Source organism: Colossoma macropomum, unplaced genomic scaffold (genome assembly GCF_904425465.1).
Source record: "Colossoma macropomum unplaced genomic scaffold, Colossoma_macropomum, whole genome shotgun sequence".
NCBI classification, from domain to species: Eukaryota; Metazoa; Chordata; class Actinopteri; order Characiformes; family Serrasalmidae; genus Colossoma; species Colossoma macropomum.
This window is the reverse complement of record NW_023494803.1, coordinates 38,528,743-38,556,059: the sequence shown is the minus strand read 5'-3', so window position 1 is coordinate 38,556,059 and position 27,317 is coordinate 38,528,743. Positions and strand designations below refer to the sequence as shown.

General features: G+C 39.2%; 1 protein-coding gene across 2 annotated transcripts; it reads left to right on the top strand.

Annotated features, from left to right (window-relative positions):
• The first annotated feature begins 6,718 nt into the window (after positions 1-6,718).
• galcb (galactosylceramidase b) lies at positions 6,719-27,317 on the top strand. 2 transcript variants are annotated; one of them, XM_036593096.1, is made up of 17 exons: positions 6,719-6,899; positions 11,022-11,090; positions 11,186-11,249; positions 11,399-11,512; positions 14,220-14,359; positions 14,445-14,483; positions 15,936-16,066; positions 17,626-17,781; positions 17,916-18,040; positions 20,557-20,684; positions 20,779-20,868; positions 20,952-21,041; positions 23,333-23,477; positions 23,636-23,816; positions 24,620-24,783; positions 25,423-25,499; positions 26,307-27,317. In XM_036593096.1, exons 1-17 carry the CDS (start codon positions 6,759-6,761, stop codon positions 26,448-26,450), a joined length of 1,998 nt encoding a protein of 665 aa, XP_036448989.1. In that variant the 5' UTR covers positions 6,719-6,758; the 3' UTR covers positions 26,451-27,317. The 2 variants fall into 2 exon arrangements, with proteins under 2 accessions (XP_036448989.1, XP_036448990.1); XM_036593097.1 differs by having other exon boundaries at positions 6,894-7,005.

Sequence of the window (27,317 nt, the reverse complement as noted above, 5' to 3'; positions counted from 1 at the left end):
CTTTCTTTCACTTCCCTTCCTTATGCAAGTGGATTATCTTGTATCTGATCTCCTCAGAAATAGATCTTGAAAATTGAGAGCTTGTGCCATTTTGGGTCCCATTTTGATTTGAAAATTAAATAAACGAAAGGTGGACTTTTGCACACTACTGTATATGATATGGACAATGAATGTAGATACAAGGTAGGTGGACCTAATAAAATGGCCAGTGACTGTATACAGTATTGTATACATACAAAGCCATTTTTAGTGTGAACCACAGACTCCCTGACACTCAGATTCCTGACAACAAGACCAGCTTCATGAAAACAGAATGTAGCCTTCAGAAAAAAAAGCGTTTTCCCAGCACATGAACCAGAATGAATCTTCCTTTCTCACCATTTTAATGGAAGATTCAATTTACTGTTACACTTTAATTGGACTTAATCTAAAGCTATGGTATAATTCAGGTTTCCAATCTTAACAACAGCCACCTGAAATAAACCAGTAAGCTCCTCATCGTTTATAAATATATAATAAATTTGACCCGTAATCTAACGTAGGAGCGCACTTGTCTTAGACTGAGAAATGGATTTGCTGATGAGAGAGAATCCTCAGCACTATGTGTAATCTAAGATGATCCATAAATGATTAAAAAAAGCCCAGCCTCTTACATGAGCTCACAGGATTCCTCAATCATGAGTCTGTTCTGCCACCTAGTGGTGACTGAGGAACATTCAAGCAGTTTACAGACTGGGTCGCACACAAAACACACAGGCATGCTATTTTGAATGCAAACAGATTAATACTGAAGTCATTTTGTTCAGGAAAAAAGTGTAATGCATCTAAAGTAACACAGTAAAACAATAATTAACCATATACAGAGGAAATAGATACTTTAAACAGCTAACGTGAATAAATATAACAAATAAGTATAAATAAATGAGCATCCTTTCTACTTTCTTGATCAGTCCTCACTGGTGTTATTATAAGATATATTTCGCCAAAATCATCAAATCAAAATAGAAAGATTCTAGTCGAATATCTGCAAATGTCAAAACTAAATGCATAAAATGTGACGAGATCCACCCAAATTAGCATTACAGTGAATGTAAAGCTTATTTCTATGATGTTACAAATGCAATAAAATGAGTAAAAAGGAGATATTTTAGCACAGTCTGTCTGAACTGTCGCCTAAACGTCCTGCTCTTCCTAAACTACAACAAACACATCACCAGATATTGGACTGATTAATCTATCAAATCTAAGTGTTAGTCTGATGCTGATAAACGTTTAAATGGTTTTATGTTGATGCTGATATGATTCCAATATCATGTGCATCCCTAGACATTCATGAGGCCCTTTCTGGCTTGGGGTTAGGGGTTAACTGTAACTTTTAAAATCACAAAGAACAACATTTCATTGATTTTTTTTTTCCAAACTGACGTGGTGGTGGTGTGTTAGTGTGTGTTGTGCTGGCATGAGTAGATCAGACACAGCAGTGCTGCTGGAGTTTTTAACTGTGTCCACTCACTGTCCACTCTATTAGACACTCCTACCTCGTCAGTCCACCTTGGAGATGTAAAGTCAGAGACGATAGCTCATCTGCTGCTGCACAGTTTGTGTTGGTCATCCTCTAGTCCTTCATCAGTGGTCACAGGACGCTGCCCACAGGATGCTGTTGGCTGGATATTTTTGGTTGGTGGACTATTCTCAGTCCAGCAGTGACACTGCGGTGTTTAAAAACTCCAGGAGCACTGCTGTGTCTGATCCACTCAGACCAGCACAACACACACTAACACACCACCACCACATCAGTGTTACTGCAGTGCTGAGAATGATCCACCACCCAAATAGTACCTGCTCTGTGAGGGTCCATGGGGGTCCTGACCACTGAAGAACATGGTAAAAAGGGGCTAACAAAGTAGGCAGAGAAACAGATGGACTACAGTCTGTAACTGTAGAACTACAAAGTGCACCTATATAGTAAGTGGAGCTGATAAAATGCACAATGAGCGTAGAAACGAGGAAGTGGTCACAATGTTATGCCTGATCGGTGTATATTTCACACATATGTCCATATGTGACACATATAAGTTGGGTATACAGGAAGTCCATATATGCTAAAGTATGTCATTTATTTGCAATAGATAGATTACCCTACATCAGATTTCTGTATGGGCACAAAAAAAATAAATAAATAAAATAAAATAAAATTCAAATCCTTGAATGCATTTAAAAGAATAAAAAGGTTCATTTATATTACATGAACACTGATCTGATTAAACATATTTTCTTACTAATCATTAATATCTTTATTCACTACACAGCCTAGCAGAGTGGGAAGAGCTTCTTGCTAACAGCCAACGAGCTGCAGACAGCACTGCACAGCTGTAGCTTAATTACCTTTAACATGCTTCTCTAACAAGATTACAGATGTGTATGGGAATGTGATGGTGATGAGGTATACTTCATCATGAGAACAGAGGAACGTGGTAAGACAGTGTTTACGCTTGTTTCTCACTTTGAGATTTTGTCTGCATTACTTGAGTGAAATGATGTTGACCGTCAACTTCAAAGTCATGTTTCAAACAATGCAGATGCTTTTTTGTGGATTTATGTTGATTAACATTCTTTTTGCAATCGATTAAATCATATGTACAGTTGGAGATGGATCTGTGATCCCCCTGAGCTTCGGATTACAGCATGAACAGCCTGTTAGAGGATTAAAGCAAGAAACCGCTCAGCAAAACTCATTCTACTTTTTAACCTCTCTAGCTCTAAGGGCTGTGTGAGTTCACACTTCAACAGACCCCTTTCACATGAGATCAAAATCATGGCGTGAACTGCTAGTTTGAAACTGGAGAACAAAGAATAGAAACAAAAGAAAATCTGCGCTGATCAAAGTTTACAGAGAAGAGAGTCAATTTCTGTGCTTGTTTACCCGAGAAGAGGAGCTCAGTGTCTTGTTTACCTGCTGTGAGTAACACTATCGAAGGCAAGTAAAGTGCCAGAAAGTAAGTTTTATTTTAGTTTCACTTCAGTTACTGAATAATTCACTGTATAATATATGTCTTAAGTTCACCTGGACCCTCAACACCAGAAAGCCCAGCAGCTTCTCTATTTCCTGAGGAAGTTAAGGAAAGCTCATCTCCCACCCACCATCCTTACCACCTTCTACAAAGAGGGCATCCTGAGCAGCTGTGTTACCGCCTGAATTGCACCGCCACTGACCGTACGACCCTTCAGCGAATAGTGTGGACAGCTGAAAAGATCATCAGGGTCTCTCTCCCCTCTATAATGGACACTTACCCCACACTCTGCATTCAAAAAGCCACCAGCATTGCAGACGACCCCACACACCCCTCACACAAACTGTTCTCTCTTCTGCCATCTGGAAGAAGGTACCGCAGCATTTGGGCCCTCACAGCTAGACTGGGCAACAGTTTCTTTCCACAAGCCATCAGATTCCTCAGCGCCCACAGTCTGAACTGATGGACACCCACACATATATCTTAGGGTTTTAGTCACATAATTTTTCTGTTGTGGCTGCCATATCTGGGACCGAATTTCTGGCTTTGCTGTTCCGCACAAATGTAACTAGAGGTGAAATATGGATAAAATTACTCACCTTACTTTGGAAGAGAAAAATGTTCCTCGACAAAGTCGATAAAATAGTCTGTGATCCTTGTATAGTTTCCCCTGAACTCCTGGTCCCACTTAAACTGGCAGAAAGCTACCAAATATGTGTTTTCCTGACATTTATATTTATCTCATACTCAGCCCCTCTCCCTATTCTGGAGAGTCTCAAAGCATGTAAAAGTACAGAAGCCCACCGGCTCTTCACGTCAGGGTGGGTAAAGGACCCCATAGTGTTGCATAAAAAAAAAGAAAAACACTCCGTCATCATGGGAGGGTAACGATATCAGCTAATTAACACAGATGTGAACAATGCTGGCCTTTAGATAACTTTAGCTGATGTTATCAGCTGAGAGATGAACAGTCGCCCCCTAACGGAGCTGCAGACAGCCGGTATAACTTTACTCCCTGTTTCTGATTTAAATGACGTCTGAATGGAGAAACAAACGTTAAATATCAGACTGAATGTCGTGGGTCGGAAAACTACGTCGCGTTTCAACAGACGTGATTCTGTAAGTTTGCTAGTGCAGTTAGTTCAGAGTTCAGTTCCAGTCCTGAAACCCCTGCACTGCATAACTGTGGTTTCCTGGTTAAAATACCTGATATTATTAGCTGATTAATCCCTTCTTGAGCTGAACGAGGTGTGAACAGCAGAGAGGAACACTAAACTATACAGTGCAGCAGCTCCAAGCCTGGAGTGAAAACACTGAATTAAAGGTCTGTGTGTCTCTCGTCTCTCGGCTTCTGTCGCGTCTTGCAGGTGAATCATTCACAAAGCACAGCAAATTAAAGGCATAATGCAGCGCAGTGACTCCCTGATTCGCTCCTCAAAATGGCAGCGACTATACAGTGTGACATCACGCGAAACGAGAGAATACATAACAACATCTCACTCCCAAATTCTTGCAATTCCAGATTATGTCTGTGACACTATATGTAAACATGATTGTTGCGTTTCACACCAAAATACTTCACTTAATATTCTTATCTACTTACATTTTTGCACATTTTATTTCTTTAACAATATCAGCTGCTGGAATAGTCTATCAACCAAATACTATATTCGTTGCTGTTGCTACCTCAGCGACTGCTATGCCAATAAATGCTAAGATATGTCACAGCAGGGAAACAGTAAAGCAGAAATAAATACCCAGCAGACATTTCTCAGAATGATTTAAAGAACAATGTGGAAATCCATCTGATCCCAATCAGATTACCAGCCAAACACACACAGGACGGGTATGCTGAGGCCTACTGGCATACAGGGTGAACAAAACTGCCCCACATCACACAAAAATCAGCCCCAACAACAAAGAACCAAACAAACAAAGCACATTTGTGGGAGCAAGCTCTCGCCACTGACTTTACTGTTTACTGACAGCAAAACAGCAGCCCTGCTGAATAAACCCAGAGTCCTACCTTTGATGATCTTCAGCATCACAGTGGAGTCAACAGTTCTGTGTAAGGATGAAGAGTTCAGAGTTACCGCCCTGAATAATAAAATACTACTCAATCTTTTACTCATAATTGTCTCAAATAGCAGCTGCAGCTACTCAAACTTAAGTGAAGTAATACATATGTGAAGGATTTTCTTGTTTTTATGTGCAAATCCAGTGTGTGAAAAAGTCTCTGGTTTTCAGGGGGTCCTATGTTGGCTGGCTGTTAACTCAGTAGTCACTGTGGTGCTGATGTTAGCTTCAAGGGCAACAAAATGTACGATTTAACAATTCTTCATTGATGAACCAAACATTTTGATGTCTTTAAAGCGAGCATCAGCACCGCTGTGACTCTAGTTTGGTAATGCGCCCTTCCACACATTAATGGAGGTCAAATCTTCTCTTCTGTCTTCAGTTTGAGAAATGAGCAAAATCCACTCTTTCCACCAGACTTTTGGGAAATTGGGCAAGTTTTCAGATGAATGTATATTTACAGCTGCTAGGCTACGAAGGCTCAACTGGGTGAACCAGTCTGCTACAGTGCCACCCTGAGGCAGACCAGTAATACAGCTCTAGTTTAATAAGAATACCAAAGACAGATGCTTGCTGACTGTGGGTGAAGCAGCTAAACAATGAGCTTCCACTGAATTTGCTTAGGAAAATCTACTTTTCCCTAACAGACAGCATAACATGAACGTTTATTTTCAGGGACCCCCAGATTTTTTTTTTACTTCAAGACATTCAGGGATCCAACAGGTAATAGGAAGTCCTGGGCCACCCAGAACCCCTCTGTATTCCACACCTTGTGCAAATCATAATGTTCAGTTTAAGACAGCTTATGTATAATTAATAATTTTTGGTAATTTCTCTAAGGTTTTGGTAGCCAAAACCATAGAAACTTAGATTTTTCTGACTGCAAAAACTTGCATACGTTTGCAAAAGCTTGAATGTTTTCTAAATAGCACCAGTCCAGCCGCACCAAAAGAAAAATCTTTAAATTAGGGTTTTTTCAGTTCTGATCCTGCACATTTTACATAATTTTGCAGCTTAAATTAAAGAGCTTACTAATGAGCTGATACACCAATAGCAGAACTAGGGAAACTACATTAGTGCAAAGGAACATTTCAGTGAGTTGATGAAAACAGTCTGACCTTGCTGAAGCTCTCAACAGCAACGTCGCAACATCTAATGTAAAGCCTTCCCAGAACAGTAGAGGCTGCGGCAAAAGAGGAAAAACTACCTATTAATACCCTTCATGTCAGAAGAAACACCAGAGGAGCAAGTGTGTACAAAATTTGACACATACAGTACTGTGCAAACACACAAACAGGAAACAGCATATATATATATATATATATATATATATATATATATATATATATATATATATACACACACACACACGTTATGAACTCCACAGTCATATATATATATATATATATACACACACACACACACACACACACATGGAAGTTACTGAACCCACTCCACAGTCATATATATATATATATATATATATATATATATATATATATATATATATAAAACTTCCGGCAGCGCTCTTTTATTTATTTATTTATTTATTTTGCATACTTACAGCATTTCCTTCCAGCCAATGGTGTGCGACGTGGGCGTGGCTACGACGTAGTACCCCGCCCAGTGCGGAACTGGCGGTCAGGTGATGAAGTGCTGTGAGGCACAGAAATGAGCGGGGGCAGCGCGCCGTGCGTCCTCTCGGCGTTTTCGCTCTGTGTTCTGTTCTGCTCCGCTGAAAACTACTCTGTAGACGATCAGGCTGGACTAGGACGGACATTTGATGGTGTTGGGGGATTAAGCGGTGGAGGGGTGAGAGTCTGTCACAGTCTTTCCAACACTGAAAGGAAAGTCAGCTGGTTTGCAGTGCGCATGCGCATGTTAGAAACTAGTAATATTCGCTCATTTATGTATTAAGGTATGTTTTTCTCAGTTGGTTTGCACTTTTTTTGAGCGTATATATTACAGGGCCTTATAACTGCTACTGATAACTACTTTTTTCTTTCTGTTTTGCTTCGTCCTTCATGTGTTCCTTGATTTGTGTTCAGTTGGTGAAATCTTAGTATATTTTGTTTCAGCTAAAAAAAATGCATTAAACCTACATTCAATCAGGCGATAGTTTCAAATTGATTTTGTTTCATTTTCCTCTCTCTCTCTCTGTCTTTGCTTGTCTCTTTTGCATCTCTGTACTCACTGATTACTGTAAAAGCACACATTGAACAGATGTTATAAAAGGCTGCCTGTACCAAAGGCAGCTACTCATACAGTTAATGGGACAAAGTCTGATGTACCTGCTGATTTCTTAATGTTTGCTACATGATACTACACCTTCAATATGCTGGTTAACAGTGAACGTTATCATGTTGCTTGTAGTCTGTTATGAGTAACACAATATAGCTTTAATTTCACATCTAATCTCTAATATAGCCTCCTATGGAGCCTGGAGCCTAAACTGGGCATCTACTGGAGCTCGACTAAAGCCTGCAGCCTGTTGCCACATTACCAGCAGTCCAAGCAAAAACATTTAACATAGTATTTTCATTTTACAATCTTAATGTGTTAATTGTGCTCATAAACTCTCAGCTAGCTACATTTTTGCCATAGCGATGTTGTGTGTTAGCCTATAGCCTGTGTGCCGCATACCTGAACATCTCAAGTCAGTTACTCTGGTTCTCTGGGCTGCAGCGTCTCTCACAGAGACAAACGGAGCGGGCAGTTCAGTCTAAGGCCGAGCCACAGCTGTACTGAGGTCAGCGGAGAACCTCTCCCTGCTCGCTGTGTCGTTTCATCGCTTTTTGAATCACATAAAACCCTGAGACACTTCTGAGGAGCTCGGAGTCCTGACGCTGGGTACGAACGTCACAGGTGCTGATTACTGCAGTAATTGCGGACGGCAACAATTAATAAGCGGTGATTGGAGGGTTGAGCTTGGCCGATTTTGATTGGCCATAATTCAGTGACACCGCTCACAGAGAACAAATCAAGCCAGAGAACTTGTAGAGAGGAGAATTCCCACTCTGCAATGTCTTACGGTTTTCTCAGACGCTAGAGGGCGCTCCCGAGTGAGTCCAAAATGAATGGGTTGATATGGAGCATTTGAGCAAAATCATAGTTTATAAATGCTGAAACATTTGTAATGTAAAAGAATGCATTCATTTCCTGAACACAGAACAGCATAAAAGATTTTAACACCGCTGTTATATTTTTAAGAGCTTTTAAACTCGAGTTACAGGAGATTAAAACGGCGCCTCATGTACGTTCATGACGTCAGTGAGCGCAAACAACCAATGAGCTGCTCCGCTCGCCAACCAATCAGCACTCAGTAGCAGTAATGCCAGCATTCTGCTGCCCAAAACCCGTTTGCTGTAGAAAAAAAGGAAATATATAGGTCAGTTTTAGGGAAATACATCCTTCTACTTTCTACAATGAAAGGAAAGTTCTGGGAGAGTGATTAGAAACTATTTTAACTTTTAGTTTTTAGCCGTTGAGCGCCCTCTACTGGCGCCCTCTGCTGTTTAGCAGTCCTGTTTTTGATATAACGGGGGAAATAGGAAGCGGCCAGGCCCCTCATAAACCGGCTCTGGTTAAGCCTACTAGGGCGATCAGCGCGTGGGGGCAGCGCATGACCGTTTGTTCGAGCTGTCCGCCACTCACCAGCCCAGTTAGCAACCGCGTTCTGTGGTTCACATTTTGCCTGAAGCCTGTAGCAAAATTGTAGTGAAAATTATCGCTATAGCTACACAACAATCTGTAGGCGCTACAGTGATTAGCTACATTTCATAAAACTGTAGCGGCTACTGCTATTAGCTACAAAAAATTGTAGCTAACTACAAAAAGTAGCGCACTACTTAGCTTTGCCCCCATCCCTGAGTATAGGCACTGTGTGCTTCAGCACTCGGCAGCCCCACTCTGTGAGTTTGCGTGGTCTACCGCTTCGTGGCTGAGCTGTTGTTGCTCCTAGGTGCTACAATTTCACAATAATAGCACTTACAGTTGACAGGCAGATCTAGCAGTACGGAAATTTCACAAACTGACTTGTGACAGAGGACAACTGCCAGTGTTTGTCTACGAGATGCATGGCCATGTGCTTAATTTGATCCACCTGTTAGCAATGGGTGTGGCTGTTTTTATAGGACCATCCTCTTTACTGAAGAACCATTGAAGAGCCCTCTTTTTGTGTGTGCATTTACTCAGAGTAAATCTATGGATGGATTTAAACTTTATATATTTTTAAATTGTAATACTCGATGCTCAAGTATGAGTAAAGTAACCTGCTTTGTTCTTCAAAGCCCACTCCATAATTTACTTTTTAGTTGCATTTTCATCTATTTACAGTTATTACATAATTCCCTTTCTTCATTTTACTCCATTCTCTTCTTTAGTTTTATCTGACACTAAATCAATTCCAAAATAAGAAGAATGGAGCCTTCAGACTTCAGCTGATAGATGCTGGATCAGTGGCATAACTGCTGTGGGGTCGAGGCGGGGTGCAGTCACGCTGCTGATTATGTGGGAGGCCCATGGCGTTATCTTAATTGAGCCCTTCATATAATCAGTGAGTGCGTTTACATGCACTTAATAATCCAATAACTGCAGAAAATCAGACTTTTTCAGTAATCTGATGAACGTGTTTACATGCACTTGAGTAGTCAGATAATGGGGAAAGTCCAGGTCTCCACGAGTCAGACAGTAATCAGATTTCTGCTTTGCAACCGGCCAAAAAACTCACAGAAGTAGACGTGATGTAAACATAAAGTAAAACCCAAACTTCATGTTGCAGAATTTTTTAAGAAAACGTCGCACCACTTTACCTGAAAATATGAACATTCATACTTCATTTTGTCAAGCATGTATTTGGTTTCAGCGTCTCTCCAGAAGTGTTGTGCTGCGTCTCACGGCAACGCTGCTTGCTTATTTTCGGTACCACTGTCTGTTTTCGCACATATGCAGACTGAGAAATCCGAAAGGTATCAGAGTAAGAGTTTACATGCACTGAGAAATCTGATTACTGAGCTAAAATCCAGCTCTTCTTATTGCTGATTTTCTTAATCGGATTCCTGGACCTTACTCTGATCTAAGAAATCGGAGTGTGCTGTTTACAAGACCATTTGAATAATCAGATAACAGCAGAAATCTGATTGTGATCGGAGTATTGAGTGCCTGTAAATGCACTCACTGACACAATTGAGCAACCATGACAGAAATCAACACTGTGCAAACACTACACTGATGTCTGTTTACCTCCCTATGCAACGTCATATGTTCATTATTTATAACCTTTAAATAGGTAGTTTAATGTAAACATTTAGGATTTAGTGCATCATCTTGTCTGAGATATGACCTAAGAAAGAGTAAACAAGCAAATTACATCGGGGTGGGTGTGGTGGGGTATTTCTTTTTTCTTTTTTTTGTGCACTGTAGCCTATAAGATCCTAGTTGGACCACAATGCTGGATGTAATCAGAACTTTCACTGCAGTTCTGTGAGGAGCTCAGTGCACAGTGTTTTTCGGCCTGATCCTGTTTTATTGGTGGCTGTGTTTACGTCTACATTAGGCATTATTACATTGAATTAAGAAGACTTTTTCTTAAGGATACCTGCTGAACCAGACTGGCAGGTAGCTGTGATGTTACAGCACATGGGTGTTTGGTTGCTTCTGATTGGCTGAAGTCATCTACTGGCATTCCACAAGCTTCATATTATTTGATTAAAGATTAGATTTCCCCACTTAAATATTGCTAACACAACGTTGTTCATAATGTAAGCTATAATAAAAATTGCAGCTCTTGCGATATGAAAATTGTGCGAATAAGCTGATTAGATTATTTAGCAGAGTTAAAGCAGGAAAACACAAATGTATGCACTGCACAGACTTGACAAATATTGCTCTAAGCCAAATGACAATACTTATTGTTTCAAATATGCTCCCTTCCAGGCAACATCCCGTCTGCTTGTTAATTATGCAGAACCGTACAGGAGTCAGATTCTGGATTACCTTTTTAAGGTAAGTCCACAGAGAAGTGTGTGAATTAGATTGCATGAAGACGTGGTATATGTCAGTTATGTAATACGTAATATTTTTGTTGATGTTTATTTTAGCCCAACTTTGGAGCTTCTCTGCAAATTCTAAAAGTTGAAATTGGAGGAGATGCCCAGACGACAGGTACGTTTCCACTGAAGGCTGATCAAACGGTCGTATCATTACTCAGATTGTTTGAAGATGCCTCTGAAGGCGAATGCTATATGATTAGTAATCAGTCTATGAAAGATGTTAAATTACAGCTGTAATATGTTGTGCTGGTTTCCCTGCAGATGGTACAGAGCCCTCTCACATGCACTATGAGAACGATGAGAACTATTTCAGGGGATATGAGTGGTGGCTGATGAGAGAGGCCAAGAAGAGGAACCCGAACATCACGCTTATAGGTGTCCAACATTTATATTCTTAATAAAGGGAAACATACTTTTATATCTACATATGGCCTGAGATTTGAAGGGAATTCCACCATTTTTTTAAATGTTCTGCAAAATTCAATAGTTAATATGTAAACAAAGCCATTCGGAGAGGTTTGATGAGAAATGCTCTAGAGAAACTCAGATTTCTTTACAGTGGTGGTGATGGGAACCAGTGGTGGTGGTGTCTACAGCACAAATATAACCATTTTATTTACTTTCCAAAATGACCAGTCAACCTACAAGTTTCTTCTGAGTTTTTATATGTAGTGTTTAGGATAAAATAGTGGCAAATTCAAGAAAAAAAATATTTGTTTGTTTGTTTTTTTAACTTTAGAACATCTGTTGTAAAACTATCTTGAGTCTCAGTCAGCATATTCATAACCATTTCATAATAACTTTCTGTGAGAGAGCTTTTAGAGGCATTACACTCTTCAGATGTCTGGTTCCTATCACCACTACTATGAACGAATCTGAGTAAGCTTGACTAGAATGGCACATTTAACACCAAACCACTTTTAATGACTTAATTGTGTAGGAAAGTTGGCAGAATTGCCCTTTAAAGTCAACATGAAGCACATTTTCTTTCCGTATTTATAACGTATTTGTGAGTGAATTACTGTATCAGGGACCGCCTCCGAGCTAGTGTTCACTGAGCATGGTGGCTGGTGGGAGGGAGCATGAAACATGGTATAACACACTCGGTTGTATGAATCAAAGCACACGCAGGCAGAAGTGTTGAATGCATTGACTGTGTTTACATGCACTGAATAATCCGATCATAATTTCTGGATTCTAGATTTCTGCAGTTATCCGATTGTTCAAATGGTCATGTAAACAGCTGGATTTTAGTTTAGTAATCAGATTCCTCAGTGCATGTGTACTATTACTCTGATTTCTTTTGGATTTTTCAGTCTGAGCATGTGCAAAAACAGACCGCGGTACCAGAAATAAGCGAGCTGCGTTGCCGTGAGACACAGCAAAACACTTTTAAAGCAACGCTGAAACCAACTATACTTGATGAAATGAAGGATGTAAATATTCTTCATCTTCTAGATGATGTATGTTCATATTTTCAGGTAAAGTGGCGCAATGCTTTAAAAAAAATCCACAGCAGAAAGTTTGAGTTTTATATTTCGTTTACGTCACGTCTTCTACTGTGAGTTTATTGGCTGGTTACATAGCAGAAATCTGATTACTGTCTGACTCATGTTGACCTGGAGTTTCCCCTTTATCTGATTACTCAAGTGCATGTAAACAGGTTGATCGGATTACTGACAAAAACGGATTTTCTGTCAGATTATTAAGTGCATGTAATGTTGGATAGTGATCATGCAGCTTTGCCTAAATACAAATGTCTTTCTGTTGGACAAGTAATGCACCATTTGGATATAGAAAATGTTATTTCATGCACTACGTAGTGAACTACACAGGGTGCGCATGTCATATATGTCAGATATGATGAATTGTGCTTAATGTGACCAGGGGATGAACTAACAAGGTAAAAAAAGTACATTGATTCTTTTTAATAATCACACTTTGGACTCATCTTTCCTGCAGATAACAAAAGCAAACGTAAACTTTCTTTGAGGCTTAGACTTTTCAGTTGCTCTAACATTCAAACCAAAACCTGCGTGCTGTGTGAATCAGTCTGGTTCAGTGGCTGCGTGCTGTATGTTAGCTCTCTCTCACTCTCACTCTGTCTCTCTCACTCTGTCTGTCTCTGTCACTCTCTCTCTCACTCTCACTATCTCTCACCTTTGGCTCTTTTTGGCTTTGTGATCTCTCCCTCTCGTGGCTGTTTGGTCTTCCTTTTTTAACAGTGCCTGAGCTCCTTTCCGAAATAAGACCCAGGTGTTCTTTACTATGAGAAGAATCACAGACACCTGAGGCAGGAGAGAAATTGTAGCTCTGCCCTAAGCTGCCTCAAGCCTGTTGGTGCCCTCCAGGGCACTAAGTGGTGCTAGACCTCATTACTACATATGAGCTAATGTTATTTTTCCCTGTTCGCTGGTGCAATGTTGGATAGGGATCATGCAGCTACAAATGCCTTTCTGTTGGGAAATTCCTTTTCTAATGCTCCATTTGGATATAGAAAATGTTATTTCATGCACTACGTAGTGAACTACACAGGGTGTGCATGTCTTTAAAAAGATAAGATATGATGAATTGTGCTTAATGTGACCAGGGGCATGAACTAACAAGGTAAAAAAAGTACATTTTGATTTCAGGTTGACTTTAAGGATGTAATGATGCACAGTTTCACAATATGATATCGTATATTGTGCTGTGCTGTTAGTACAAAAGTAAAAAAAATGCCTTTCATTAATTTTGCTAAAACAAGACTGAGCAGGATTTTGTTAGCAGACAGACACATTTAAATATACACACAATGTGTTGTATTGTTTTTTTTTAATATAAAGATTTGGTTTGGTCAACTATTTTTAAAATGCACTCAGCTGGAGGGCATTGGTGAACTACTGTTCCCTCGAGTTAAGTTAACTCAGAAAAGCCCTTTAGTTGACCCAAATCAAAATAAAATCAAAGTACATTCTAATCATAGCGTATACTTTCTCTCAACTTACGTATCGATAATGTAAATATTAATACGTGTAGTGTAACACCCCTGCTTAAGATTATTTATTGATTTGTTTCATATTTTTGTATTGCTGTCATCTAGGTTTGCCGTGGGCGTTTCCGGGATGGATTGGACGTGGGGAAAACTGGCCCTATGATTATCCTGATGTTACTGCTTCTTATGTTGTATCCTGGATTACTGGAGCAAAGCAGTATCATAACTTAGATATTGATTATGTTGGGGTAATTATAGAATTGCTTCTTCTTTTTCTTCTTCTTCTTCTTCTTCTTATTATTATTGACTAATTAATCACAATTCTTTTCACAGATATGGAATGAAAGGAGCTTTGATAGCAAATACATAAAGGTAAACTGCATATGCAAGCATATATATCTTTACTGCATATACTGCATTCAGTTCATTTATCATATCACTGCAGTAGGTTGGATTCTCCTTGAGAGCCTTAGAGCAAGTTAGCATCTCATAAGTCTTCACACAGATATGGCCGTCTTATTTTGCTGATGTTGTGCAAAATGTTGGGAGATCATAAGGCAGAAATCAGGAATGCGGTAGGCTCGGTCTAAAGCTAGTTAGATCTGAGAATATTGAAGCAGGTGCCCGTTACATGAAATTAACACCTATGTCAGCTGGTTTGCCCTGCTCAAAAGTCATATTGTACAATGAGCAACTGTACAGTGCATGTGTTTGAATGCTGTAAATACTGATGCACATGCATTTTGCTGAGGCCAGTGAAGTACGGTGGAAACCAGTCCTGCATACAGTTGCATGCAAATGCAGATGAATATGATGATTGTGAGAGTGTTAAAAAAGAATTCAAAGAGAACTCAGTCAAAACTTGGTGAAGGATGCAAGTGCATTATCTGCTGTTGTCATCATATCTTCATCAGTATAATGTGTATATTTACTTATGTATAAACATTGAGCCAGACCTTTTTTTGACTCTGCAAGTGACGTACATAAAGATGTACATAAAACATAAAGACGGTCCAAAAAAATCAAAATCAGACCCGACGTCTCTGACTTTTAAATTATTATTGCAGACTTTAGAGTGACTCACAGCAGCACATGCACACCATATTTTAGCCTGTATTTTTTTTTCTCCTGATTCAGTAGTTACTTCTTTCAGTTTTTATAAAACAGAATATCTTACATAATGCAGCTTTAAATATGTCACAATTTCTGTTAATTTGCTGAGTTTAATATATTGGACAAAGAAAAAGATAATATAAAGTGTGCCATAACTTTTGCACAGGCACTGTTTTTTTGTTGTATATTTTTTCTAATATGTGAAAATCAGCAAATAAACAGTAATTGTTCATTAAAAAGTGCAGAAGTGTGTTCTCAGTACAGGATTTCCCAGTAGAAAAGTATATATTTACATAACCTAATGTTTTAAAACAGAACAATAAAATAAAAGCCTGGAGACGAGACGGGGTGTGTGGAGTCAGTACAGCTTAGAAAATATCATTTCAATGGATTATGGTTCAGTTATGTTCCCTGACTAAAGGTACTGAGATGTACCCTTGAGGGTCCCACCCCAGTGACAAGCAGGGAACTGCCCCAGAGACAGTTTCAAACTGAGAGTGTATGAGTATACTGTTAGGATTTACTGACACATTTACCATCATAAAATGCTTAAATGATTCTTTCATGCTAGTTCAAGTCATATAGGCCTGGTTCTTATAGACATGCATCAAGAAATGCTACAGAAGATAACAGTATTAGGTTATTACATTGTGACTAACAGGCTTTATGGTGTTATGGACTTTTTCTCTCATCTCTGCTGTGTGCTGATAGCTCCTGCGATACACTCTGGATAAGAGTGGTCTGGAGAGGGTCAAAATCATCGCCAGTGACAACCTCTGGGAACCCATAACCCTGTTTGTGCTTCAGGACCGAGAGCTCAGTGAAGCTGTGGATGTTCTGGGGTAAGATACGCTGTTCTCTCCGATTACGCCCGTTTCTATACCATACAAGAACAGAATAGAGTAACAACCATGAGCGGCTGTGTGTTAGAGGGATTTTACATTTAAAGGGGAATTCCAGTGATTTTTTCAGATTCTTCATATCCTTGAGTTGCAAAAAAGTCATTCAGAGTGTTTTAATGTGATGGTTCAGTGTAAAGAAACTGACAGACTCTGATTTCTTTACAGTTGGTGATAGGAACCAAAGGTTGGCAAACATAGCCATTTTATTTACTATCCAAAATGACCCGTGAATGTACACAGGTTTTAATGTAATGTTAATGATGATACAATATCATTAGTGATAAATCTGAAAAAAGGAGTTTTCTTTGGAAACTACCTTGCATCACAATGCCCTGCATGTACATATCTACCATGTATGTATGTATGTATATATGTATATATATATATATATATATGTATATATATATATATATATATATATGTATATATATATATATATATATAACCTTGTTAAAAAAATAATATCTCAGGCATCAAGCAGTGTATTCTTAACCATTTCAGTAACAGTAACTTTCTGTGAGAGAGCTTTTAGAGGTGGACGTCTGGTTCCTATCACCACCACTGTGAACAATTCTGACTCGGTATGTTTCTCTAGACCAGAGCATTTCACACCAAACCACTCTGAAATTTTGTGGTATTCCCTTTTGAGGGTTAATTTTAGGCATGACACAAAATGGACATAATACACACACACACACATTATCTGTCTGGCTTATCCTCCTGGCTCCCGGGGGGTGCTGGAGCCTATTTTTCCTGCCTTCCGCCTAGTGACCGCTGGGATAGGCTCCAGCACCCCCCCACGACCCAGAAGGATAAGCGGCTTAGAAAGCGTCTGTGTGTTTGGTATATGTGTGTGTATCATGTGTGTGTGTGTGTGTGTGTGTGTATATATAAATATATGATTTTAGAATTGGAACTGTCAGGAATAGAATAGCATAAAGATTGTGACTCCCAAAGTAAAAGCTTATGATGAGAATAATAACAAAGAGTATAATAAAAATTAAAAAATAATAACAGGTGGGAATAAGACTAAAAATTACATTCAAGATCCTTTTGCATATTATCATTGTCCAAAGAAAAACAAGTATCTCCAAAATAGTAAGTTTACAGGAGAGAGCAAAAACGCTCTTACCTTTAAATGTAAGTTAATATGAAGAGGTTTTATTCAAAGTGGTTTTTGAAGCATTTCTGTTTGTCCAATCATCATGAAATTTTCACCCACCATAAAGGGCAGCGGGTGTGTTGAAATGATGTAGAAAAATAACAGTCGACAAAAATAGAGATACATGGTTTTCTTTGGACAGCGTCAGTATGTACATAGGAATATACATAAAACTATTTTTTAACTGAAAGTGACAGAAATTCAGTATTGTTAATATACATCAATTACAGCAGTGCACGGTATTCAGCAGTTAGTCAGTGTGTTTGAAAGCAGTGTTTTTTGAAAGTTGCCTGAAGGTGCAGTGCTTAAAAAAAAGTTTCTCTGAACTGTCTTACAGAGCTCACTACCCAGGAACCACCACAGTATCAGAAGCGCTGAAGACAGGGAAGCAGCTGTGGTCTTCTGAAGACTACAGCACCTTCAATGATGATGTGGGAGGAGGCTGCTGGGCACGAATTCTCAACCAGAACTACGTCAATGGCCAGATGTCTGCGTAGGAGAACTTTCTCGTTTTTGTCGAGAACATCTGTTCATTTCATCCCATAATACAGGAGCATGTAATATCATACGCATTTGATTTGAGGAGTTGATTGGTACATTGATTGAATGTATTTGTATCTTTTGTAGCACTATTTCCTGGAACCTGGTCGCCAGTTACTATCAGGAACTTCCGTTTGGAAGAGATGGGTTGATGACTGCTCAGGAGCCATGGAGCGGAAATTACGTTGTGGAGTCCCCCATTTGGATAACTGGTAATACAAGTCATGTATTTGACACATTTAGGTCTGTGACTAACATTTTCCTGCAGTCAGTAACAGCAAACAGCCTTCTGAGAAGACTTTACACTAGATGTTGGAACATCGCTGTGATGATTTGATTGCATTCAGCCATAAGAGCATTAGTGAGGTGAGGTACTGATGTTGGAAGATCAGTTCTGGATCTCGCCAGCTCATCCCAAAGGTTTTAGAGAATGCAGCTCCACTGCTCCTCAGCCCAGTGCTCGGAACTTTATACCCCTCTAGTTGATGCTTTGTGTTGGGCATGATGACCTTAGACTCATCTCTTCCAGAGTGTCCTATTCTATTAGTCAGTGCTTTTCTATGGAGATTATACATGTTGTATGTGCAATTGAAGTGTCAGCAAAGAATGACCTTAAAGAAGCTAACTTGGCTAAAGAAAGGGTGTTTGGACACTTTTAGACATAGCCTAGCATATTATCTGAGTAATCAATTAATTAGGCCTTTATTTTCTTTTATCTTTTATGATTTCCTCTGCCTTTGCCTGCCTCACAAAGTGCAACAAGCAGTTTTTTTTAGTTAATAGAAGCCACATTGCCCCCTACACTTCCTGTGGTGTATTGCAGTCTGTCAGAATGACCATGGCTGTGTTTGAAGTAGCCTACTACATCTTGCTTGTGTACTGACTCTGGACAAAAGTAGCAAGTACTATGCAGTATTTGACCAACGTGAATTTTTCCAGTACGCCAAAGATGCACGGATGAGGTACTGCTCCGGCAATTTTCCAGTACCCTGCCAGAGCTATCTGTGACATACTGCATCCCAAAATGCAACTTGGATGTTCCAGGAGGACATAACCACTGACATAAGTAACCGCCTGGATATTTTTAAAAGCTCTAGATTCGGCCTTTCTTTTATGCAAACTGAAAGAAATTTGACCGAATGCTGCTGCATTCACTGCCGCACTGAAGCCACACCAGCTCTCTCTGCTGGTCTTGAGGTGGGTTTGCTTACTTTGTCTATTTAAAAGTTAACTTTCTTTGTAACGTGGATAAAACAGTAACTCAGCCTGACGATTTGGTCAACATCGGCTTTTCAGGCTCCCATGTGGAGCCACACAGCTTATTATTCAGTCAGACTAGCTCATATTACCAGCTACGAGTGTAATGAAAATGAAATGACTCACAAATGGAGAAAATTTGAAAATCACACAAGTTTACCACACAGATGAACCCAAAGCTGACACTTTTTAAGTTTATTTGTAGCTTTGAAGACGGTCAGAAAACAATGTCCTGCCCTCTGTCGTTGTATGGGGTATCTTTTAAAAGTCACGCAGGCACATCTCTGAATCCAAAATATACACATACATGCTGAAAAGTGGATAGCAGCGGTTGCGAAGCAGTGATTTGAGGGCTGAGGAAAATTGGCTGGGTCTTGAATTGGTCTGATTGACCAGTCGCATACTGGATACTATACAGTATCCTACTGATGAAGAGCTGTATGTAGTATTCAGTATATACTGATGCAGTATGCAGTATACAGTACACTGTATACTATTTCAAACACAGCCCCTGAGTATCATATGAACATTATGAAGTGATAAAGTGCTTTTGGTTTTAAGTATTTTATACTTTTTCCCTAAGCAACATTGCCAATGACTTAGCAACAGTGTCAGCTAATCCTCACAGCCTTAGACATATGGTTAATCAATGCAAAACACAAATAATATGATATTATTCTGTATTGTTTGTTGCAGCTAAGTTTTCTAACCTAAATACATAACATTTCTCCATTAAAATAAATATGATTGGTGAAAGTGACAGTTTTTTGACTTTCAGTGACTCTGGGTGAATGCCAGGGGAACATTACCTGCCTGACTGCACTGTGCCATGTGTAAAGTTTGGTGGAGGAGGGATGATGCTATGGGGCTGTTTTTCAGGGTCGGCCTAGAACCCTTAGTTCAAGCGAAAGGAAATCTTAATGCTTCAGCACCAAGACATTTTTGTATTCTTCCAACTTTGTGTGAACAGTTTGGGGAAGAACCATTTCTGTTCCAGCATGACTGAGCCCCAGAGCACAAAGCAAGGTCCATAAAGGCCTGGCTGGGTGAGTTTGTTGTGGAAGAACTTGACTGGCCCACACAGAGCCTTGACCTCAACCCCATCACCTTTGGGATGTACTAGACCGCAGATTGCGAGCCAGGCCCTCTAGTCCAACACCAGTGTCTGACCTCACAAATTCTCTTCTGGATTAATGGGCAGAAATTCCCACAGACACTCTCCAAAATCTTGCGGAAAGCTTCCCAGAAGAGTTGAAGCTGTCGCTCTATTACAGCCACCAAGAGGGTGAATAATATAATACAGATGGGAATTCTGACTTATACACAAAGCTCGATAATCAATAACACTTCAAATTTAAAGCACATATTACATGTTTAACTACATAAAATAGGAATTTAATGTTTTACCCAGCGTTAGTTTGTGCCCTGCTCTCCCCTGTCTTGCTCTGATGAGTAAAATCTTATCTTCTAGCCCATACCACACAGTTCACTCAGCCTGGCTGGAAATACCTGCAGACTGTCGGCCACCTAACACACGGAGGGAGTTATGTTGCTTTGACTGACCAAAAGGGAAATCTGACCATAGTCATTGAAACCATGGTAAGCTTTGATTATCCAGTTTCACCACTGATGATTTTGCATAATGTAGCACTTTCTTTTGTGACTTGCTGCATCCACACTTGTTCTTTTACAGACTCATGATCACTCTGTATGCATACGGCCTCCTTTGCTTCCCTATAACGTCACAGCCCAGAAAGCTACATTCTGTTTGAAGGGATCTTTCGTAAGTACTGCTGAGGTTAAGACTGCTCTGTAAGTTAATGATTACAGACCCACAGTCTTTACAGAGCATTATCCTCATTACAGGCCTCAATCGGTGAGCTGCAAGTATGGCATTCAAAGTTTGATTTCAAAATGAAAAAGCCAGTCTACTTCCAAAAACTCACTCCCATAAAGGTAAGTTACCCCAGTAATTCTTAACATACACATGTTAATACACAGTGAAACCCCAGGCCAGCTACAAGCTTGAATGAGTATAGTTGATGTTTTGGGGAAAATACTTACAATTCTGTAGGTTTATTGTAGTTATTGTAGATGTTATCATGATAAACTACATTACACTAAGTTTTTTGGGCATATTGTGGGTATCTCAGAACATTAATACCATTTTAAAAATGTGGCTGTACTAGTTTACTGTGCTTTTTGTCTGTTCCATCTAAGGCTGTACAACATAGACATAAAATGCTATGCTTAATGAAGCTGTTGGATATCTTATGGCAATATGAGAAGTAATACATTATGATGAAAGCAGTGTGCAACACATGCAACCCCAGAGTTTTTATTTATTTATTTATGTATGTAGATAATTCTAGATAATTAGACATCTGACAAACATATTGGCAAATGTCAGTAAGTACAACATTACGAAGGTCCCTTTCATTATTGTGCAAAGTGCACAAGTTAAAAATAAAATACTACCTGCTACTTACATCACAACTGTTAGCAGTTTTTGGCACTTTAAGGCTGTTATGAAAAGTCAGCATTCACTTTCCATATACACAGTTCGTAAAATTTGACAAACTACAAGCCCAATTCCAAAAAAAAGTTGGGCCAATACACAAAAGGCAAATAAAGCAGGAAGTAGGGATTCATAAATCTACTTTGTACTGTTTTTTGTTCAAATACAATTTAAAGACAGGATGTGAAATGTTGTATCTTATTAACTTCATTGTTTTTTGTAAACACATGCTCATTCTGAAATTGATGCCTGCAGCATGTTCCAGAAAAGTTGAGACAGGAGCAGTTTAAAGCTATGAACATTGTAAAAAGGTAAATCTTAAACAGGTGATGCAATCGCGCTCACATATAAAAGAAGCATCCAGAGAATGGGAAGGGAGGCTCGCCACTTTGCCAAAAATTTATCAGCAAAAAATCCAGTATTTTAGAGACAACGTTCATTGTTTTCTCTGGGCCAAAGAAGAAAAGTGTAAAGTTCAAAAGTCAGCATCTGTGTGGAGGGTATTAGTGGGTAACTTGCACATCTATGAAAGCACCATTAACACTGAACACAGTTTGGAGCAACATATGCTGCCTTTAGATGGCGTCTTTTGCAGAGAGGTCCATTATTTCATCATGACAACACCAAGCCTTATTCTGCACTTGTTACAGCAGCATGGCTGTGCAATCAGAGAGTGCAGGTGATAAACTGACCTGCCTGCAGTCCAGAACTTTCTCCAATTAAAAGCATCTGGTGCATTATAAAGCTCAAAATACAGCAATAACAGCTCTATATGGTTGCAAAGCTGACTTGCATAACGACAAATTCTGCTTTCAAAACTGGGTCAGTTTGTGTCTTCAGTCCCCAGATGATTATTAAGTGTTGTTAAAAGGAAAGGTGTAAACATGCTTCTGTTCCAGTTTTTTCAGCACATGTTGCAGGCATCATATGTGGAAGGAGTGTATATTTAGGAAAACGAGTGAAGTTCATAAGGTAAAACATCAAAGTTTGTGGTTTTGTTCCATTTTCAGTGTAATACAGAATTTTCTAATCACTGCTTTCTGTTTTTATTAGCACTTCATGTACTGTCCGAACTTTTTTAGAATTGGGTTTGTATGTTATTTTCTATAAAAGCCTACAAAAACTGATAAATATATATTTAATTATTTTACAAAAGCTCCTTATAGTGATGCAGATTTGTTGTAACAGTAGTTATTGCTGCTTCACACAAAACTGAGAGTGAGAGTAGTCATCTCATTGGAGGGACTTTAGGTTGGTTAGGTAAGGATGGATGAAGGATGCAGCTTTTGAGATGTGTGTAAATGAGGTTTGTAACTGGCTTTATAGCAGAGTGGTTAAATCATTTGCTCTACAGGTTGCTGGGGTTCAAAACCTCTTAGGAAAGCCACAGTTGCTATAATAGTCGACAAAACCCCAGTGCTACCTAATTACGTCACTCTGGTGCTGCACAAATGTAATGTTATAAGCTCTGTGTCTTCACAGTTCTTGACGATAAGAAAACTCATATCGCGAAAACAGCAGCAATAGAATTAATCATACGGCCCCAGTTCTTATCATACTTCATATAAATGAAATATCACAATGTATATTGTTTATCATATTGTTTACCAACTATCTTCAAGTATATGTTTGTCATTTTGCCCACCCTCAATGTCAGCTAATGTTTTAAGCATTGAACATAACAGGCATTATACTGTGGTATATCTGTATGGAATCTGAAAATATGTAGGTGACTAATGGCTCATTCACCCTGGACCTTGATGTTGACGAAGTTTATACAGTGACCACCATAACTACAGGGCTAAAGGGGAGTTATCCGGAGCCTCCTCCGTCCTCTCCCTTCCCTAAAATTTATAAAGACGATTTCAACGTCCGTAAGTATTGACATCTTTTCATTTTGGCTTGTTTATATTTTGTATGTGAACACCTGTTTTTACACAATAACTGAATCCCCCACATGGTTTGGACTAATTGTGAACAGATTGTGATGTAATAACACCAATAAATAACCTTTTTTTTCTGTTTCCTAAAGAGCACCCAAACTTCTCCGAGGCTCCAGACTTCGCTGATCAGACTGGTGTGTTTGAATACTTCATCAACCAGACAGACCCTGGCCCTCATGTTTACACACTGCGGCAGGTGGTCACTCAGCGGCCAATCACTTGGGTGGCGGATGCTGATCAAACCATCAGCGTCATCGGGGATTATAAGTGGTGTGTACTGAGAGCTCTGAGGAGTTCTGATTGCACTGAAGAGTCTGCTTTACTGAGCTGCCTTGTTTGGTCTGCTGTGGGTGGATAAGCCTTACTTTTACTCTGATAATAAGGCAGTTCTGAATTTTGGTGTCCTTTGAGATGTTCTACAGATTTCTAGGCCCTGTACTAAAGCTACCTTTGTGGTCCCCTCTTCCATCGCTTGAACATTTTCTGAAATTTTCCGAAATAATTGCATTAGGAGTATAAAAGAATGTGTATTACTACACCTCATAATACATTTATACATAATAGATTTTTCTACACAATTTCTACATAAATAAATAATTTAAGATGTTAAAAGAGTCAGTCAGAGTGGTTTGATGTGAAATCTTCCATTCTAGAGAGATTTACCGAGTCAGAATTTTTCACAATGATGGTGATAGGAACCAGACTGAGTTTAATGCCTGTAAAAGCCCCCTCACAGAAAGTTATTACATGGAAAGGTTGTTTGAAATGGCTGCCTGTAGTGATTTTGATTATTTATATAGCTCTAAACTACATCTACAGTCGTGTGTGAGCTTAATGAAGACCCTAATGCGGTATCAGCAGGTTGAAAAAAGTTTTGATTATGTATTTTTGCAGAAACAATTTGGGCCTATTTGGATGACTATTAAATTGTGTTGTTTGTTAGCCTCATAACTCCAGTTCTCAACTACTGACTGCATCTGGTACAAGTGGAAAATTGTGTAAATTTGATTTTTTTTGCCCAACTATTCCTTTAAAGAAGCCTGTGATGTTCCGATGTTCTTTATTTTTTCCAGGCAGAATGTGACGGTCTCGTGTGACGTGTACATGGAGGAGGAACACAGCGGAGGTGTGTTTGTGGCAGCGAGAGTGGATAAAGGAGGAGGCTCTGTCAGGAGTGCCAGAGGAATCTTCTTCTGGGTGTTCGCAGATGGCACATATAAAGTCACCAATGATCTCAGTAAGCATGAGAACAGGAGTTTCTTTACTTTCTTTAATGAATACAGCTTAGATATGTTCATGTTGATTTGTTGGCGCCTAAGGCATCAGAAATGCTGCACCATTTAAGTTGGTATGGGATATATACCTGGCTAGCTAACTGCTAGTGATTTATTTATTTATTTATTTTTTTTTTATGAAAATTCGAAGAAGAAGCTGGTGAATAGCTGACTTCAGCTTTGAATCACAGACGAATTAGTGTTGGGTAATGATAAATAATTGCCTCCCCTTCTCTGAAGTCATATTAACCCTCCTCTGCTACCACTGCAGAGTGGCAGGGTCGCCTACAGAGCAGCGCCAGTAGCTGTTAATGAAGTAATGTTCTTTTGTATTTGAGGGTCCCATTTCGTAGGGAAGATTTCAACCACTACCCCTTGTAACTCAGTTCCAAGGGGTAAGGTGACATTCGAAAACAAGGGGTAGGGGTAGAAATGAGAAATGCGATTGGACCTTAGAGTGGAGAGTCTATCACTTCATGTTCTGTGCAATAAAGTAAACACATATAATCATCTTAGAAATAACTTTTGCTTTACAGTGGAATACACTGAGTACTTCAACCTGAACAGTTGGATTAATCATTACTTTTGATCTAATCTCAAAGGTGGGCAAAGTGTTCTGGCTGAGGGACAGTCAGGAACCAGAGCGAATGTCTGGCACACGTTGACACTGTCTGTAAAGGTTTGTGTAATATTTGTACACTATCAGTATTTGTACAGTATGTCCAAAAATGCCTGGACAGCCTTTCTAATGATTAATTCAGCTGCTTTGAGCTGCATGTGTGTCCGATTGCGCACACAGCTTGTATATTCACAAGAGAAAAGCATTGACCAATGGGATGTCCAATGCCAAGGCTGGTATAAATCCTCCCAGCACTGGGCTGTGGAGCAGTTATTTTTCAATAAAGTCATAGGCCAAAATAAAATGCTTATTTTCAAATGTAAAAATCCAAAAGTTTGGTGTATTTTATTGTTCTAACTGTCTATGTATTCCATAACCGTGTAAATACAGTTCTACAGAGAACACACACACACACACACACACACACACACACAATTACTGTTTATTTGCTGAGGGAAAAAAAAGGAACAATTTGGCTTGTGCAAAAATTATTTTGTTTTATTTTTTTCCAATATTTTAAATATCAAATAAATAAATTGTGCACTGAAATTTGTAGAAACAAAATCCCTATTTAATTTTGCTTCATGTAGAAGATTTGTTAACTTATTTTCAGTTAGGAAATCAACAAAAACATATTTGACCGGCTGTGTTCGCACTTTTGCATATGACTGTGGTTCCTCGTCAGATTTGTTTATTCAGTAAAAATGAATTGTGCTGAAATAATTAAATCATATTGAATCAGGGTAGAATTTTAGATTCTGTAGTGTTTTGAATTGTTTCCTAAAGATTTGTATTTTTACACCCCCAGTAATAAAGCTTAGTTTGAAAATTAGAATAGATTGATAATGTTTTGTTCTCTCTTTGCAGGGTAATAATGCCTTTGGAGAACTCAACGGCCATGTGCTGTGGAAGAACGCGGTAGGCTTGGTGCCTGAACACGGATGGGCGGCTATAGGCACGAGCTCATTCCAGCTGGCTCAGTTTGACAACTTTGCTGTACAGGCGGAGTAACAGCTCCTTTCTCTAACCCTGTAATGAGTCTCTCAGGTTTCTTATAAGCTTTCCTAGATGAAACGTTTATTTATTTTTATTTTTTTTAATGATTCCAGCTGACCATTTGCAGAATTCTGGCAAAACCCACCTTGCTTGGTTACTGTTGCTATGCTTGCCCTAACACTGGAGCTAACTGGAGCTTAATGTTGTTCCATAACAGGGGTGCACAACTCCGGTCCTGGAGGGCCGGTGTCCAGCACAGTTTTGAGGTTTCCCTACTCAAACACACCAATTAAACCTACCAATTAACAGATGAGTGTAATCAGGTGTGGTTGAGCAGGTAAATCACCAAACTGTGCCGGACACCGGCCCTCCAGGACCGGAGTTGTGCACCCCTGTTCTATAAAGCTATTTATACTTAGTTCCAATGGTACAATCTGATTGGTTGAGAACTGTTCTACCCATTTTCAACTGTATTATTCTGCTGAGTAACGATTGCTAAGTAAACTACTCTTTACGCTGCAGCTGTTTGTAGTGCAGACAAAAACAGAAACTAAATAAATACATTAGATAACTTCTATATGATGATATAAGAGAGTGATCGCAGGACTACATTATATTTCATACCTGTCGTTGATCCTAAGTGAGCTTTTATCAGTCGGCAACTAAACAAACTGGAATTAGCCAGAAAAGAACAGAATAAAGTTCAGCAAACAGGATGTGAAATGCTTTCCAGACCACATTCAGGTTCATCTGGCGAAAACTGTAAAAGCTGAGCTGGACCTGATTGTGACAGTGTCCAAAAGGCAAAAAGCTACTACTTTAGTTGGTGAAAGGAATTGCCAATATTTTGTTGCTGTCCAAAAAAAAAAAATAATAATAATA

Coding starts and splice junctions, on each gene's coding strand:
- galcb (XM_036593096.1), top strand. CDS start 6,759: ATGAGCGGGGGCAGCGCGCCGTGCGTCCTCTCGGCGTTTTCGCTCTGT. Junction 11,250..11,398: donor AGGAGATGCCCAGACGACAG/GTACGTTTCCAC, acceptor GTTTCCCTGCAG/ATGGTACAGAGCCCTCTCAC. Junction 17,782..17,915: donor GTCAATGGCCAGATGTCTGC/GTAGGAGAACTT, acceptor TATCTTTTGTAG/CACTATTTCCTGGAACCTGG.